Source organism: Salvia splendens, chromosome 2, assembly GCF_004379255.2.
Source record: "Salvia splendens isolate huo1 chromosome 2, SspV2, whole genome shotgun sequence".
NCBI classification, from domain to species: Eukaryota; Viridiplantae; Streptophyta; class Magnoliopsida; order Lamiales; family Lamiaceae; genus Salvia; species Salvia splendens.
The window spans coordinates 5,504,697-5,524,093 of NC_056033.1; the positions used below are offsets into that span (position 1 = coordinate 5,504,697).

Here is a 19,397-nt window from a genome sequence, read left to right on the forward strand (position 1 = left end):
CTAGTAAACAGCGCCGGCTCTGTGTTTTGAAGGGCCCTTGGCCAAGCTGGATGTCAAGGCCCCATACTGGCCCAACACGTACCACAGCGAGCTGCTCGACGTGTTCCCGAACCTATACAACGTCATTCTAGAAGGCTCCATGTCCCACTTGCTTAAATTCAGATTCTTCTCGAGCTCATCAAGCACGCCCCGCCTGCCCGTGTGGATGCAAAAGTGCTCGAACGCGAGCTTGAAGTCGGGCACGTAGGGCTTGACCTTCATCTTTTGGAGCTTTTTCGCGATGAGTGTTGCCAGGAAGAGGAGCTGCTCGGACATGGGGAGGACGAGAGGCCCGAGGGTGGTGATGTTGGTCTGGAGGGCCTCTCCCGCGACGGTCATGAGGTCCAGAGTGATTGTGTGTGTTATATAGCGCAAAAAAATTTTGGGCCCCTGTCCATCCTGGGCCCCTGGCCGTGGCCTGGGTTGCCTGCCCCCAGAGCCGGCCCTGCTAGTAAAATGTGAATATGAATGAGTTAGTGGAATATGAGGTTCACTACTAAAAATGATAAAAAGTTAAATGGGATAAATTTTGTGGGACGGACGAAAATGGAAAAATAGAACAAACTTTCAGAGGGACGGGGAGAGTATGAGTCACGTGTCTATACTATTTCAAGGTACAGGAACTCTATTTGCCACACCTAGTGGACCTTAATAACTAGGCAAAATTATGGAATAGTAATTTCTGTAGTGTCTAATATATACTCTGCCAATATTGGCTCTCAAATAAAATACTCAATCAAGCGCAAATACCAAACATACGGAAATGGAAACAAAAACGGTTCCATCAAATTCATGCAACGGCGTCGTTCCAGCCGAGGCGAGTACTCTCGGCCACCACCTAGCGCGGCGGCTCGTGCAGATCGGCGTGAGCGACGTGTTTTCAGTCCCCGTAGATTACAATATGGCGCTGCTCGATTTCCTCGTAGCCGAGCCGGGGCTCAACTTGATCGGCTGCTGCAGCGAGCTCAATGCGGGCTACGACGCCGACGGATACGCCCGGGCCCGCGGCGTGCGCGGTCACGTTCACAGTCGGAGGGTTGAGTATTCAGAACGCGATCGCGGGCGCGTACAGCGGGTATCTCCCGGTGATATGCATCGTGGGAGGTCAGAGCTCGAACGATTACGGATCGAATCGGATTGTGCATCGCACGATCGGGTTGCCGGATTTCAGGCAGGAGCTGCGTTGCTTCCAAACAGTTACCTGCTATCAGGTATTGCATAGGGTCTTATGCTGTGTGTATATTGAGTCATGAGAGAGAAGGGTTGCTAGTAATTGCTACTACTAATTGGGTAGTGATTGAATAGGCTGTGGTGAATAATTTGGAGGATGCGCATGAGTTGATAGACACAGCGCGCTCAAGGAGAGTAAGCCGGTGTATATAAGCGTCAGCTGCAACTTTTATATATTAATTTTATACTAGTAAAATGTGAATATGAATGAGTTAGTGGAATATGAGGTTTACTACTAAAAATAGTAAAAAGTTAAATGGGACAAATTTTGTGGGACGGACGAAAATGGAAAAATAGAAAAAACTTTCAGGGACGGAGGGAGTACGAGTGTCGATGCTATTTCAAGGTACATGAACACTATTTGCCACACCTAGTGGACCTTAGAGTGTCCACTAGCCTCGCCCCAGTTTTTTTGTCCATAGCCCCAAAATTTTGTTTCCGCCACTATGGTGGACACTTCCAATAGCCCCCAAATTTTATAATCAAATTTCATTTTAAAATGTTTTTAGCGTCAATCAAGTATAATTAAAATCATCGCAATGTAAATAATTAGAAAACGAGGTAATTGGGGCCGAATATTCGTTGTATTGCAAAAGGGTAAAATTATACAACGAATATTTAAAATAAAATACAACTAAAAACTCGGCCACCGTCTACTCGGTGTCGGAGTCGGCTTCTTCTTCTTCTTCTTCTTCTTCTTCTTCTTCTTCTTCTTCTTCTTCTTCTTCTTCTTCTTCTTCTTCTTCTTCTTCTTCTTCTCCCTGGCTGCTGCCGGCCGCGGTTTCCCCAGGAGCATCATCAGCCAACCCTAGCCGACGCTCAATCCGAGTGATGAGCTTCTTGTAGATGTTCCTGACGTACGGGTCATCGGTGGCTACGTATTTGCTGCATACGTCCTGCAGTTGTTGCATCAACTGCACATCTATGTTATCCCTCAAGACCTCGTGGGGACCTTGCACCATGTGCTGTGGGATTGGGGCTGGCTGGGGGATGCGAGATCCAGACGCGGCCGACGATAGGCGGGAGGCCCTTCTAGCCCCTCTGGCGCTGCGGATAGAGGCCTGTTGTCCCGGGGGCCGTCCTCGCCTAGTGTGTGTAGCGGATGGCTCTTCGACTTGCTCATCGGACTGCTCGAACTCGTGCGAGCCGCTTCCGCTGCAGTAGTCCCCCGAAAAGGTTGTGCCTTGTACGCTTCGGCCAAGGAGCTATATTGACCTCTTGCGCGCAGATGGCCTTGAATTTCGGACAATCCGTGAGGACTCAATACTCCTCCCACATTGTGAACTTCGGCCAGCCCTCCGTGTTGTATTGGCCCAGCGACAGGGCCCTCACGTCTGTTTCGCTTCGGCCACTCTCAGCGTGGAGAAGGTTGTTTTGGTTTATGCACGCGAACCGCTTGGTACCCAGCAGAATCCTACCCCACTTTTTGCGGATCTGTTCTGGGTCGCGCTTTTCGGCGCCGTCGGGTTTGAACTCGTCGTACGCCATCATGACGCGCCTCCAAAAGCTCCCCTCGGTCTGATCGGTGCCCACTACGGGGCCCGATGTGATGGCATCCCACGCCCTCGCCACGGCAATGGACTCCGCTTTGGTGTAGAGATTGCTCCGTGCGTCTTGACCTGCTTCGGTGAAATGAGATTGGCTGGATTGGAAAGGGGACTCCGGACGCGACTTGTTAAGCGCGTCGAGGTTGGGTCTGTAATCTCCAAATGCGGAGCGACTCAGATTCCGCTGATAAGATGGGGGCATTGGAGAAGACCTCCACGACTAAGATGGAGGAAGGTTTGGACTCGATGCCCACGGCGGGGGCGATTGACTCCAACTCCACGGCTGGGACGGAGCCCAGCCATATCCCGACGGCTGAAAAGAATAGCCGCCATATCCCGACGGCTGAAAAGAATAGCCGCCATATCCCGACGGCTGAGAAGGATTGCCGCCATATCCTGATGGCTGTGAAGGATAGCCGGCCGACGGCTGTGAAGGATTGCCGCCATAGCCCGATTCCTGCGAGCCGGGTGATTCGTCGTCTCCACCGTGCATTTTTAGAGAGTGAAAGTGTAGATAGTGAATGAAGGAATTGTGTGAAATGATGGAAAAATGGGTGGTGAAGAGTGGTATTTATAGAGGTAATTAAAAAATTAAAAAATCCACCGAGGACCGCCGGCGCGCCTATAGCCGCAGCGAAAGGACGCCCGGCGCGTCCTCTCCCTCGTTTCGCCAAATGCCCGTCCGCCGCCTACCGCCCCGGGGGCGGACGTCACCTGCACTATAGACCGCCACGGGACCGCCCCCGCCGGGGCTATAGGCGCGGCGGTCCCATAGTGGACACTCTTAATAACTAGGCAAAATTATGGAATAGTAATTTTCTGTAGTGTCTAATATATACTCTGCCAATTTTGGCTCTCAAATAAAATACTCAATCAAGCGCAAATACCAAACATACGGAAATGGAAACAAAAACGGTCCCATCAAATTCATGCAACGGCGTCCTTCCAGCCGAGACGAGTACTCTCGGCCACCACCTAGCGCGGCGGCTCGTGCAGATCGGCGTGAGCGACGTGTTTTCAGTCCCCGGAGATTACAATATGGCGCTGCTCGATTACCTCGTAGCCGAGCCGGGGCTCAACTTGATCGGCTGCTGCAACGAGCTCAATGCGGGCTACGCCGCCGACGGATACGCCCGGGCCCGCGGCGTGCGCGGTCACGTTCACAGTCGGAGGGTTGAGTATTCAGAACGCGATCGCGGGCGCGTACAGCGGGTATCTCCCGGTGATATGCATTGATGAATCCGCGAATTTTTGACGGTGTTTGATTAATGCAGGAAAATGCAGATCACGACACAGAGAATTTACGTGGTTCGATTTACTGAGGTAAATCTACGTCCACGGGAAGAAAAGAGGGCAGAGTTGTATTGCTTGATCTGTTTTCTACAGCTTACAATACAGACTAGCTATTTTCTTTTATCTCTCGAGAGCTTTTTGAACTTAACCGAAATTAACCCTATCTATCTGATCTAGGTTCTATTTATACAATGAACCAAGATCGTGGCATGCAGCACTATTTACTAGGCAGTGGATGTCGTGGAGATCGTGGCGATCTTGCATGGGTCCACTATCCTGCATGAGTTAAAGACTGCTTGACACCACTAAATAGATCGTGGGTGTAGTGGAGGTGGAAATCCTGCATGAGTCCACTATCTCCTAGTTCGGTCGAATACTGAGACCGAACTGCTGAATTATTGCCGAGCAGCTTTTGCCGATCTGAGAGTAGAGCTTGATGCCGATCTGAGAGCAGAGTTTGATTGGTTGGCTTTTACCGAGCTGTAGGCTGGGGCCGAACTCTTTGGTTATGCCGAACTGAACTCTTTAGTCATGCCGGACTGATACTCTTTAGTCATGCCGAACTGATACTCTTTCTTGGGCTTTAGGCTGATGGGCTTTACTGCTGTTGGGCTTGTTTAGTACGTACTCCATCACTACCCCCCCCGGAAAGCGAAGTGAATTACTTCGGCATTCTGGATAAAGGTACGGGGTAAGTCGATGTTTGTCCTTGGTCTTATGAAGTGAACTCTTCTTTGACCGGACTCGTCTTTGGTCTGATGAAATAAACATCTTTGACCGGACTCGTCTTTGGTCTGATGAAATAAACATCTTTGACCGGACTCGTCTTTGGTCTGATGAAATAAACATCTTTGACCGGACTAAGCTTGTGTCCTAATTTGGCGAGTTTTATCGCTCGGATCGGACTTTCCGTTGTCCTAATTTGGGGATCGGACTTTCCCTTGTCCTAATTCGGCGAGTTTTATCGCGTGGATCGGACTTTCCCTTGTCCTAATTCAGGCAAGTTTTATCGCGTGAATCGGACTTTTGTTGCAGTTCGTTTCAGACGAAGTGCTTGATTTTTAAGCCGAATTGTGGTCTTGTATCCTCTTTAGAAGCTTGGACTTCACCATCGTTGGCTTATTGCAGCTCGTTTCAGACGAACTGCTTGTTTATGCTGAATTGTGGTCTTGTATCTTCTGTAGAAGCTTTGACTCACAATCGTTGGCTTGTTGCAGCTCGTTTCAGACGAACTGCTTGTTTAAGCTGAATTGTGGTCTTGTATCTTCTGTAGAAGCTTTGACTCACAATCGTTGGCTTGTTGCAGCTCGTTTCAGACGAACTGCTTGTTTAAGCTGAATTGTGGTCTTGTATCTTCTGTAGAAGCTTTGACTCACAATCGTTGGCTTGTTGCAGCTCGTTTCAGACGAACTGCTTGTTTAAGCTGAATTGTGGTCTTGTATCTTCTGTAGAAGCTTTGACTCACAATCGTTGGCTTGTTGCAGCTCGTTTCAGACGAACTGCTTGTTTAAGCTGAATTGTGGTCTTGTATCTTCTGTAGAAGCTTTGACTTCACAATCGTTGGCTTGTATATGTTCTAAGAAGGGGATCAGCCTTCGAAGAACAAGATACCTCAGTAACATTTGTAAGAGACGACACGCACATAGACAGACAAAACGCATATAGACAAATAAAAAGCACATAGAGACAAACAAAGACCAAGCAAACCAAATAAAGCACATTGACCGAACAGGACTCAAGACTGACTGACCGGACTCTCTTACAAATGGAACTTTTTGAGGTTGGAAATGTGCCATGTTCGGGGTACCTGTCCTCCTGACATGTGAGCCAATTTGTAAGACCCTTTGCCGAGGACTTCTGACACCCGATACGGACCTTCCCATGTGGGTTCGAGCTTGCCCAGCTTTTCTGCTCGGCTTACTTCGTTGTTTCTCAAAACGAGATCTCCCACTTGAAATTGCAGCTTCTTCACCCTTTGGTTGTAATACCGGGCTACTTGCTCTTTGTACTTGGCTGCTTTTATGCATGCCAATTCTCTTCTTTCTTCAGCAAGATCTAGCTCGGCTCTCAGTCCGTCATCATTCATTTCTGCTGAGAAATTTAGAGTTCGGGGACTGGGTATGCCGATCTCCACCGGAATCACGGCTTCAGTGCCGTACACAAGACTGTACGGAGTTTCACCGTTGGAGGTTGTGGGTGTAGTTCGGTAGGACCATAGGACTTGAGGGAGATTTTCTACCCATTGTCCTTTGGCTTGTTCTAACCGAGCTTTTAACCCTTTCACCAGGATACGATTTGTTACCTCCGTTTGTCCGTTTGCTTGTGGATGAGAGACCGAAGTGAACCGCTGTTGAATATTCAGCTCTTGGCACCAATTCTTGAACGTCTTGTCGGTGAACTGAGTCCCGTTATCCGAGATGAGGATGTGGGGTATGCCAAATCGGCACACTATGTTCTTCCAGACGAAATCCAATGCCTTCGAGCTCGTTATCGTAGCTAATGGTTCAGCTTCCACCCACTTCGTGAAGTAGTCCACGGCAACGATAAGGAATTTCATTTGCCGAGGAGCTTGTGGTAGTGGTCCTACTATGTCTATACCCCATTGCATAAAAGGCCAAGGGCTTTGCATAGTGGATAGATCGGTCTGCGGCATCCTTGGGATATTTGCATGGATTTGGCACTTCGGGCATGTCTTGACGAGCTGCACTGCTTCTCGTACCAAGGTTGGCCAATAATATCCCCATCTTAGAACTTTTTTAGCTAAAGCTCTAGCTCCGATGTGGCTGCCGCACGATCCTTCATGAACTTCACTGAGGATGTAGTCCGTTTCTTCTGGTCCTACGCACCGCAATAACGGCTGGAGGTAAGACTTTCTAAAGAGGACTCCTTCATGAAGTTCGTACCGAAGTGCTCGGCACGTGATCTTCCGAGCTTCTCTCTTATCCTCGGGCAATTGTCCTTGATCCAGATACTGCAAGATCGGCGTCATCCAGTTCGGCGAGCTGGATACTGAATGTACCTCGGCTTCATCAATGCTTCGATGCATTAATTCTTCCGCCTTTGAGCTCGGATCTGAGGCCAACTTACTTAAGGTATCTGCTCGGCTATTTTCCGCTCTGGGAACGCGGATTATCCGAAAATAGGAGAAACTTCGGCTGATGCTTTGCGCTTTGTCCAAATACTTCTTCATTCTCTCGTCACGAGCTTCACTTGTACCCAACATGTGATTTACTATGACTTGTGAATCACAATGGACTTTGAGAGATTTGACGAGCAGACTTTGCGCTAACTGGAGTCCGGCCAGGAGGGCTTCGTACTCGGCTTCATTATTAGTAGTGGGGAATAGGAACCGAAGTGAGTAGGTTACCTCGTGTCCGTCGGGAGCGACAAGTAAAATACCAGCTCCACTTCCCATCTTGTTTGAAGCTCCATCTACGAATCCGTTCCAGCAGTCCGGCGGCTCTTCTTCGGATTCCAAGGGCTGTGCTAGTTCGGCATTGGCAGAATTTTTCTGTTCGGCAATGACAGGGATTGCTTGATCGAACTTAGCCTCTGCAAGAAAATCTGCCAAGGCTTGTCCCTTGATGGCTTTTCGAGGTAGGTACTCGATTGAGTGTTCTCCCAGCTCTATGGCCCATTTGGCGATTCTGCCTGATGCTTCTGGCTTGGTCAAAACTTGCCGAAGAGGCAGATCGGTTAAGACGCATACCTTGTGAGCATAGAAGTATGGCCGCAGTCTCCTTGCTGCATTTACTAACGCCAGAGCAATTTTCTCCAGAGGTTGATACCTTGTTTCTGGACCTCTTAATGCTCGGCTTGTAAAGTAGATGGGAAACTGCTTTAGGCCTTCTTCTCGTACAAGCACCGCGCTAATGGTTTGATCGGATGCCGCTAAGTATAAGAAAATTACTTCGGCTTCGGTTGGAGCAGAGAGAATAGGAAGCTCGGCTAGATAACTTTTGAGCTCGTCAAAGGCCTTTTTTTGCTCGGCTCCCCACTCGAACTTTGGTGCCTTTTTCAACACTTTGAAGAACGGCAGTTGCTTTTCAGCTGCTTGGGAAAGGAATCGATTCAGTGCGGCTAGACATCCGGTTAGCCTTTGCACGTCATGTATGGACTTCGGCATTGCCATGTTCTGAACGACTTGAACTTTTGAGGGGTTTGCCTTGAGTCCGTCCTTTGAAACCCAACAACCCAGAAACTTTCCCGAATCTACCAAAAAGGTACACTTTTGGGGATTAAGTTTGAGGTTGGCTTTCTTGAGCATGTTGAGAGTGGACTTGAGGTTGTGCTCGTACTCCGAAGTGCTTTTGCTTTTGATGACTATATCGTCAACATACACTTCGACCTCCTTTCCAATCAGGTGCCGAAAAAGCTTGTCTACCATCCTTTGATAAGTGGCTCCGGCATTCTTTAAACCGAATGGCATCTTTTTATAAGCGAAAATGCCGAAATCGGTAATGAAAGCTGTTTTCGGAGCGTCACTCTCATCCATCAATACTTGGTGATATCCTTTGTATAAATCAAGAAAACAGAAAATTTCGAAGCCGATCAAAGCTTCTACTTTTTTATCTATATTCGGAAGGGGATAGCAATCTTTAGGACAGTGCTTGTTTAGATCGGTAAAATCTATGCACATCCGCCATCCTCCTTCTTTTTTCTTGATCATCACAGGATTGGCCACCCAAGAAGGATATTTCACCTCGAATAGTACATCCGCTTTTAGTAATTGGCGGACTTCGTCATGGATGACTTGGCTTCTTTCTGCCGCAAAGAGTCTTTGCTTCTGTTTTACTGGCCGGATTGAAGGATCAATATTTAACCGATGAGTGATTACCTCGGGGGGCACTCCGGTCATGTCCAACGGAGACCATGCAAAGACATCTTTGTACTCCTTGAGGAGCTGAATGGTCTTTTCCCGGAGTAGAGGCGTTCCTGCGAAGCCGATCTTGACCGTTCTGGATGGATCATCTTCGTATAACTGAATGGTCATTGAGTTCGGCTCTGAAGTGACTTCGGTCATCTCGCTTGCCTCTGACTTCGGTTGCTGTGATTGCTATGCTTGATGGTGCCGAACTGATTGCTCGGCACTTTTAAGCGCAATCTGCAGACATTCCTTTGCTCTCTTTTGATCACCTCGGATGACCGCTATCCCACCTTTAGTGGGGATCTTGATGGTGAGGTGATAAGTAGAGCAAACGGCCCGAACTGTGTTGAGCCAGTCTCTCCCCAGGATGATGTTGTACGGGGACCGAGCTTTCACCACAAAGAACTCGATCATCGTATTGGAGCTTGTAGGCGCTTTTCCCACCGTGATCGGAAGGCTGATAATACCTTCTGGGCGGGTGTCCTCCTGGGCGAAACTTTTCAGAGGAAGTGGAGCCGGACTGAGCCGAGCTGGATCCACTTCCATTTTATCGAAACATTCTTTAAAAAGAATGCTGACTGACGCTCCTGTATCCACAAATACTCTGTGGATCAGTTTGTTTGCCACTCCGGCTTGAATGACAATAGCGTCTTGGTGAGGAGAGATGGCTGGGACGGGATCGGCATCTGAAAATGTAATCACTTCGTCTTTCTTCAGCCTTTTATGTGTTGGCTCCTCTTGATTGGAACCTCTGCGTTCTGCTTTTAGGGACGACTTAGTCTTCCCGGCAGGGAGAGCATCAATAGTCTGGATTACTCCATCATATTACGGCTCGTCGTCGTCTTCGGGATCCTCATGCCTTTTCGGATCCTGAGGATTGCAGTTCGCACCTCTCTGCCTTTTGTTCTTTTTCGGCTGCTTGCTTTGGTATTTTTTTAACGTTCCTGTTTTCACAAGAACATCAATACCTGCAGCCAAATTTCGGCACTCCTCGGTATCGTGACCGTGGGTTTGATGGAAGGAGCAATATTGATCCTGAGGTCGCCGCGCGGCTGATTTCGTCATCCGCTTTGGTCTTTCGAACATATCGGAATGTAGTTCGAAAATTTCCGCTCTTGACTTGTTCAGCGGTACGAACTGAGCGGGCGGCTTCTCGGGATTGAGACGGGGTCCCAATCTGTCTTGCACCGGAGCCCTTTGAATTCTTTCAAATGGAGTCCGGCGAGGATGCCCCTGATCGCTATGATCGGGCTTCCTTCTGTCTCCTCGGGACGATGAGCTGTCTAACGACCGTTTGCGACGGTCTGCCTCATCGGCCCGGGAGTACTGGTCCACAATGTCCCACATTTCCTGAGCTGTCTGCGGACCGCACTCAACGAGCTTCCTGTAGAGAGCTCCGGGCAGGATTCCATTTTGGAATGCCGAGATGACAAGCAGATCGTTGAGATCGTCTACTTGCAGGCATTCCTTGTGGAATCTTGTCATAAAGTCGCTGATTTTTTCGTCGCGACCTTGACGAATGGAAAGCAGCTGAGCCGAAGTGATCCGGGCTTCCGCTTTCTGAAAGAACCTCCTGTGGAAAGCATCCATTAGATCTCGGTAAGATCTAATGCTGCCTTGAGGAAGGCTGTCGAACCACCTTCTGGCGTTCCCGATGAGCAGCTCGGGGAACAGCTTGCACATATGGACCTCATTGAGACCCTGGTTCGCCATGTTATACTGATAGCGTCCCAGGAAGTCATGAGGATCCACTAGCCCGTCATAAGTCATTGACGGTGTCCGGTAGTTCCGCGGCAAAGGAGTTCGGGTGATATCGTCCGAGAACGGAGTCCTTAATGCTCCGTACATGGCGAACCCGACATCTCTTCGGTACGGAGGAGATGGAGTTCTCCTGTGGTTCCGGTACCGAGGAGGAACAGGAACATGTCGGGGTTGAGGATTCTTTCTCCTGGAAGACACGTCACTACTGCGGTAGTGACTTTCATGTCTAGATGAGGAGGGAGAATCCGTCGTTGTCTTCTCCGGCTGTTGGCTCTTCTGCAGGAAGGTTAAGAACTCCTCCTGCTTCTCGGCCAAGAACAGCTTGACAGCTTCATTTAAATCGGGCTGCTGGGAAGACTCGGTGCGATGACTCCTGGAGTGGCTTGTTCCTTCTTCGTGAGAACCGGAGGTAGATGTCTCCCGAGGCCGTTTTTCAGACCTGCGAGCTGGACTAGCTTCCTCACGGTTATCACGAACGGTATTATGGGTGTTATGTGATCTGGTATGCATTTTTTTGGGGTGGAAAAAGGGTCAAAAATTCGCTTTATCACAAATTTGGTTCTCTGTTTCCCACAGACGGCGCCAGTGATGAATCCGCGAATTTTTGACGGTGTTTGATTAATGCAGGAAAATGCAGATCACGACACAGAGAATTTACGTGGTTCGATTTACTGAGGTAAATCTACGTCCACGGGAAGAAAAGAGGGCAGAGTTGTATTGCTTGATCTGTTTTCTACAGCTTACAATACAGACTAGCTATTTTCTTTTATCTCTCGAGAGCTTTTTGAACTTAACCGAAATTAACCCTATCTATCTGATCTAGGTTCTATTTATACAATGAACCAAGATCGTGGCATGCAGCACTATTTACTAGGCAGTGGATGTCGTGGAGATCGTGGCGATCTTGCATGGGTCCACTATCCTGCATGAGTTAAAGACTGCTTGACACCACTAAATAGATCGTGGGTGTAGTGGAGGTGGAAATCCTGCATGAGTCCACTATCTCCTAGTTCGGTCGAATACTGAGACCGAACTGCTGAATTATTGCCGAGCAGCTTTTGCCGATCTGAGAGTAGAGCTTGATGCCGATCTGAGAGCAGAGTTTGATTGGTTGGCTTTTACCGAGCTGTAGGCTGGGGCCGAACTCTTTGGTTATGCCGAACTGAACTCTTTAGTCATGCCGGACTGATACTCTTTAGTCATGCCGAACTGATACTCTTTCTTGGGCTTTAGGCTGATGGGCTTTACTGCTGTTGGGCTTGTTTAGTACGTACTCCATCATGCATCGTGGGAGATCCGAGCTCGAACGATTACGGATCGAATCGGATTGTGCATCACACGATCGGGTTGCCGGATTTCAGCCAGGAGCTGCGTTGCTTCCAAACAGTTACCTGCTATCAGGTATTGCATAGGGTCTTATGTTGTGTGTATATTGAGTCATGAGAGAGAAGGGTTGCTAGTAATTGCTACTACTAATTGGGTAGTGATTGAATAGGCTGTGGTGAATAGTTTGGAGGATGCGCATGAGTTGATAGACACGGCGATATCAAGCGCGCTCAAGTAGAGTAAACCGGTGTATATAAGTGTCAGCTGCAACTTGTCCGACATTTCACACCCGTCATTCACTCTTGATCCTCTGCCATTGTCTACCCCCTTATGTATTCAAAAGAAATGTAACCACTAATTTGATTGGAGTAATTAAATTCACTATAATATTATCGATCACAAAGTATTTCTTTCCCATTTTTTAATCTATTTTGTAGAACATGAGATTAAAGAGAGGTCAGCAGTAAATTTCTAATTTAATTATACGTCACCTTTAGTTCCAAACAATATGTTTTGGTCCATAATTAATATTTATCGTTAAATTTAACTGTCAAAGCGTATTTAGTGTCTTAATTACAAATCTAATTACTCAAATTAACTAGATGAACCTAACTAATTCAATATTTAAATTTATAAAATGTATTTTTTACTTGTAATAAAAATAAAATTGAATTGAAATTTATAAAACCTTCACAAATCTAAATTTTATTATAGGTAAAAAATATCTGTAAAATATTTCATCAATTTTAGTTTAATTTAATTTAATTTAATTTTTATTATAGGTAAAAATATTTTATAAATTTTAATACTATTAAATTAATTAGGTTAATTTGACTAATTAGATTCATAATTAAGTCACTAAAAACAATTCACAGTTAAATTTAACGAAAAAAGGACCAAATTTGGACTTCAGACTTTAATATAATAATAAATTATACTCGCCAATATAAAAACACATACTCATTTTTATATAAAAAGAACAATAAAATAAAAAAAGCAAATATTTTGTGAAAAAAATAAGGTCCAATCAAATTCTAGTATTTGTAAGTTTGAAACTGTAGTGCAAATGTGTACTAATGTCATTAATTTCATTTTTGAAAAATCTAAAAAAAAAATTCAAAACTAACTTCTGTTATCACGACTTTGACATTTTTGTAATTGTCTCAGCAACGCTTTATTTAGAAAAAAATCATACCTTATCTTACAATGTGTATTTTACAATTTACATTTTATCTCTAAACAAAATGAAAAACATATTTAAATGTCATAAAAATTTGTCATCCCCTGTTTTGATACGATAACTTTACAACAAAAGAGAGAGCAACAAAACGAGTCTAGAAGCAGCAGTCGACGCCGCAGTCTCATTCTTGAACAAGGCAGCTAAACCAGTAATGGTGGGAGGTCCGAAAATGCGAGCCGCAAACTCAAGCAACGCCTTCCTAAAACTGGCAGACGCTTGCGGCTATCCCATCTCCGTGGTGCCTTCTGCCAAAGGCCTAAGAGCATGCGTAACGCAAGGGGCCGGGCAGCATCTCGCGAGTCCCGGCCCGTCCCGAGCGTTGCACGGAGGAGAGTCACGGCCCAGGCAGCTCCCGGGGCCGCGTTCCCGGCCTGGCTAGCGTCCCGCGTCCCGGCCCGGGACGGCGTTGCACGGTGACGGGCCGCAAGGCGCGAGTCCCGGCCCAGCGTTGCACGGTGACGGGCAGGGCCGCAAATCAATTTTTTTTAATTCGATGTCTATAAATACGAGCCTTTGTTGTGCATAAATCTTATGTGCATTCAATTTCAATCCTACGTTACATTTCAATCCTCTATTAACTCGAACAATTATACCCTTTGTGTCGGTGTAAATGGATTGGTTCAACACCGACCAATCCGTCTCTGGATAAGATGTCCGACACTTTGTCGGAGATGAATATTACATGGCGGATGAGCCAGCTGACGGAGTTGACAGCGAGGGATACATCGAAGATGTCGGACGAGGAGCTCGAGTTGCACCGTGAGATGATCGCCTACCTTCGCGCCCAAATGAAGAAGTAGTAGTCGTGGCCCGGGTTTCTTGTATTTTAAATTTGCTTCGTCTAGTAATGTAATGTTAATTTCGAATGAACAATGCATTTTCCCGGTTTCAATTGTTCAACGAATTGCGTTTTCGAGTTAAATAGACTGGAGTTGTGAATAGTGTCATTTATTAGTTGCGGCCCTAGTTGCGGCCTGCAGGGTTACAGCAGTTGGGGCCTGAGCCACAACTGTAGATGAATGATGACGTGGAGGGGACTTGGGGCCGGAAATGGGGACGGGGTTATTTATGCTCTAATCCCCGAGCACCACCCTCATTTCATAGGCACCTACTGGGGCGCAGCGAGCACGCCGTTCTGTGCCGACGCATACCTCTTTGTCGGACCCATCTTCGACGACACAAACACATTATCCCACTCTCTGCATCTCAAGAAGGTCAATACAATACTAGTGGAGCCCGATCGCGTGGTCATAGGCGATGATGGCTCGACATATGACTGTGTCCAGATGAAGGACTTCTTGTCTGCTCTTGCGGGAGTGGTGAGGCGTAACGAAACTGGCTTTGAGAATCACTCTAGGATGTACGTTGGGGATGGATATCCGCGGAGAAGCGAGGCGAATGAGGCGTTGAGGGTGAATGTTCTGTTTCAGCATATTCAGAAGATGTTGTGTGGAGAGATGGCTGTCGTTGCTGAAACAGGGGATTCTTGGTTTAATTGTCAGAAACTGAAATTGCCACCTGGATGTAGGTGAGTAGGGCATGAAATTTAGATTGGATTTGTTTGTTTGCGATTTAAATAAATACTAGTACTATCTATTAGCCTCAACTTAACGAGATTTGAAGACGGAATAAATTGAGATGCTATATGTATAGATGACGGCGCAGGAGGTGTCAACGATGCTCATAATCTTCTTGATAAACAACGGCGGCTACACCATTGAAGCAGTAATTCACGAAGGGCCGTATAATGTGATCAAGAACTGGAACTATACAGGTTTGGTTGATGCAATATGCAACGGCCGAGGCAAATGCTGGACTACTAAAGTTGGATGCGAGGAAGAACTGATTGAAGTCATTGACGGTGCCATGGGAGCTAATAAAGATTGCTTGTGTTTCATTGAGGTGATGGTTCACAAGGATGATACCAGCAGAGAACTTCTGCAAATGGGTACCATTTGTTCAGCAGCTAATAGTCGCCCACCAAACATACCCTAAGCTCCAAATGATTCCCAAATAATGTTGCCAATAATAATTTGTATTGTCAATCAAATTATATTTATAATAAAAACAATGAGAATGTTAACTAAACGAGAATATACTCTCAGGTAGTGTTCACGTATCACGTACGTAGGTTGCATTTGGTTTACTAGATAAAATAATACCAAAATATAATTTAAGATAAAGTTATGAGATTATTTTAGTTATATGGGAGTTAGCTATGACTAATTATCTCATGATTATCCATCTAGGATTGAATTATAAGATTGATTCTCATGAACCAAACACAATACATATTTAATCGCGAGATACAATCTTGCAAACCGAACATCCCAGTAAGGTATATATAAAAGTTAGGTTAGTAACTATTTTTAAACTATCAGTGGTGAGTGTTGAATTTAATGTGGGGTATGTATAAAATTGATCTTAAATATTTTAGATAAATATTTGTTTCATTTTTCATGAAGTTTAATTTGGATGAAATTGTATCCATGGTGCCATCCAAAAATTACACAAGACCAAGATCACTTGTAGAGTTTTCTCAACACACTTCGACAAATAATTCAACAATGCTATCAATTTTAAACACGTGTATGCCTAATCGATAATGTTGGAAGAAAAGATCTCGAGGAATCAATTACCGATTTCCTGCGATCACAATAAGTAGGGGAATTAGTGATTGATTTAATTTGATTCTTACCTTGTATAGAAGATTAGGTTTAGAGGAATAGACTTACCATAAGAATGTATCCTCAAGCCTATAAAGGGGCATGTAAATTGTGTATCGATTAATTCAGTGAATGAGAGAAATAAACCTTTCCCAGAAACCTGTTTTATCATGGCTTCAGAGCAAGATTTATATTAGGGCTCAGATTGTTCATTCATCACTGTCCATTGATACCAATCTCGGCCAATCAACAAAAAAAACCAGTGAGCAAACCAAATTCGAATCAATACCTAATATGTCAGACGGAGAGAAACCAATTAAACCGACAGAACTAGAATCAGCAAGTAGCAAAATACGAGCGAGTAAGAACGCAACTGTTGCGTTCAAACTCAATGGAGGGAATTACTCACTTTGGTTGAGGCTAATGAAGGTTGCAATAGGGAGCAGAGGAGGCTACTCCCACATAACCGGCAAACCGGCTCCACCAATTCCGGGAAGCAAAGAGTAAGACGATTGGGAGGAGACGAATCTGATCGTCTTCTCATGGATAGTAGATAATATCGAAAACGATATTATTGCAGACTTCGCCCACCACCAATCGGCCAAGGCTATATGGGATAGCCTAGCCACCACATACGAGAGCGAGGCCGATCTCTACCTCATATACGACCTGGAAGATCAAGCAAACACAATTAAACAAGGTACTATGGATCTGGAGACTTACTACCGCAAGATCCACGGGATGTGGACCAATATCGACCGGTGTCAGAAACAACCGATCGATTGTTGCGAGAAGGGAGTCAATCAGTTCCGAGTCTACTCCAATACCAGGCGCTTGCTCCGATTTCTAGCGGGACTTAATGAGGAACACGAGGGAGTCCGGCGAGACATCCTCAAGGAGGTATCCCCTCCCCCACTGGAAACTGCCTACGGGTGGGTTAAAAGGGAGGCGGCCCGACGGCGATTGGGGCCACCAGAATCCCCAAAAACCAACACTCAAGGCGGAGGAGACCCACAGGGAATCGGACACGGATTAGCGGCGCAAGGGCAGCGACAAGGCTACCGGAGCGGAACACCGCGCCATACCACCACCGCTCACCGCCCGGGGAACAAACCGATGGATAAGTCGAAGCTTTGGTGCTCCCACTGTGGGATGCAAAAATATACTCAAGAAACGTGCTTCCAATTGCACGGATATCCCAAATGGTGGGAGGAACGGCAAGTAGCGAAAGCCAAAATGGCAGCCGGCATATCAGTCGGAAACGAGGCGACCAGAACAACGACCGGAAATCAGGACACGATAATCGGTCGAGGAAAACAGAAGGAAGAGACGGAGGTCCCCAGCGGAGGCGGGAACGGGGTGATTGGCGCCGGCAATTTCGCCGGAAAAACATGGAATCGGAATGGGGGAGACGGCGCGAGACAAGGAGGTAAAGGGTTAGGGAATGCATGCCCTAACCCTAATTTTCCTAACATACCCAATTCCTTTTCTTATTTGCAAAATAAACCCCCAGTTCCTCCGAAATTCCCGCATAACCCCCGAAAATTGCATGATGGCCTTTACACTTGTGATAAATTACAGTATGATCCCCAGATTATGAATTATTGTGAAAAACCCCCAGATTGTCTGAAAATTGAGCAGTTTAGTCCTATTACACTTAGAAATCAGTTTGAGCCTTTGGACCATATTTCCGCTGCATTTACTGTAAAAAGGGGGAATGAGGGTGACAGAAAGGGTTGGATATTTGATTGTGGAGCCACCGACACCATGACTCCCAATAAAGATGATTTTGTTAGTTTTAGTAATATTACTAAGACCTATATACAGACTGCGAGTGGGGAATTAATTACTGTGGCTGGGGCGGGCACTATTGAAATATCCCCAACCTTGAGATTGTCAAATTGCCTTTATGTTCCTACTCTATCCCAGAGATTGATGTCTATAAGCCATGTAAAGAAGAAATTGAATTGCACTTTGCTAATGCACCCCGACTTCTATATTTTGCAGGATATTCGGACGAGGAAGATACTTGGGCGTGGCACTGAGAGCCAAGGACTATACTATGTGGACGAGATAGCTCAACAAGGCAGTACGTTACGGGTCCACAAAACGAGAAATTTGGCTTTGGCACCAACGGCTGGGACACCCCTCCCCTGGTTATTTTAGATTGGTTTTTCCTAAACTCTCTATTCCAAAAGACTTTTCATGTGAAACTTGTGTTTTGGCCAAGAGCCACAGACAATCATTTAAATCTACAAATACTCGTATGAATTCTATTTTTTCCTTTGTCCATGCTGATGTTTGGGGGCCTGCACCGATTATTGGGGGGAACGTTTTTAGATATTTTGTGATATTTGTAGATGATTGTACTAGGATGACATGGATATACTTTCTGAAACACAAATCCGAAGTAGTTGACAAATTCATTCTCTTCTTTAACCTTATCCAAACCCAATTCCAGACCACAATCAAAACCCTTCGATCCGACAATGGGAGAGAATTTGTGAACCAAAAAATGACAGACTTATTTACCCAGAAAGGCCTAATCCATCAGACCTCATGCCCTTACACCCCAGAACAAAATGGGGTAGCAGAACGAAAAAACCGAACCATTCTCGAAATAACTCGAGCCTTTATGCTTGAATCTAAAGTTCCTAACCACTTCTGGCCCGAAGCTGTAGCTACCTCTATTTACCTAATAAACCGACTTCCCACAAAAATTCTGAACAAAAAAACCCCTCTCGATACCCTCTCCAAACTAGCCAAGATACCCGAACACCTTAACCTCCAACCCAAAGTATTTGGATGTACCGTTTATGTCCATGTCCCAAAACATGAAAGAACCAAGCTATCACCTTGTGCTACTAAATGCGTCTTTGTGGGGTACAGGATTAACCAAAAGGGATATAGATGCTTTGACCCAACTACAAAACGGGTAGTTACCACAATGAATTGTAATTTTTTGGAAACAGAGTTTTATTACCACACCCATCTTAGTAGTCAGGGGGAGAGTGAGTCATACAATAAGATAGACTACCTAAGCTGGTGTGTGCCCGGGTCAAATCTTTCTAATGAGGACCCAACAGAGGAGGTTAGCACTGTCGTCGAGCATATCTCAACCACACCAGAGTCCTCTCAACCACCTCTAAGTGTCTCTCTTCAACCGATATCTGAGGCAAATGAGGTAATTCCCGACTCACCTCAAGAAAATATTCCTACCGCTGATCCTACTGATGCATAAATAGAAGATTCAGCCCTGGATGAAAGCACAGGCCGATACATACTCCCACCACGAAGTACTCGTGGAATACCACCAAAACGGTACTCACCAGAAAAGATTGGAAAGAAAAGCTAGTATGCGGTGGCAAACTTTGTGAAAGGAAATCTGACCAAGATGGCTAGAGCATTTGAAGCCGCTCTCTAGGAGG

At 46.0% G+C, this 19,397-nt stretch overlaps 1 protein-coding gene and 1 pseudogene across 1 annotated transcript; one reads left to right on the forward strand and one right to left on the reverse strand.

Annotated features, from left to right (window-relative positions):
* LOC121762145 (3-ketoacyl-CoA synthase 11-like) lies at positions 1-378 on the reverse strand. The gene has a single exon (XM_042157947.1). It carries the CDS (start codon positions 376-378, stop codon positions 1-3), a length of 378 nt encoding a protein of 125 aa, XP_042013881.1.
* Positions 379-3,716: 3,338 nt separating this feature from the next.
* Positions 3,717-15,298, forward strand: LOC121762250 (annotated as a pseudogene).
* The last annotated feature ends 4,099 nt before the right edge of the window (positions 15,299-19,397 follow it).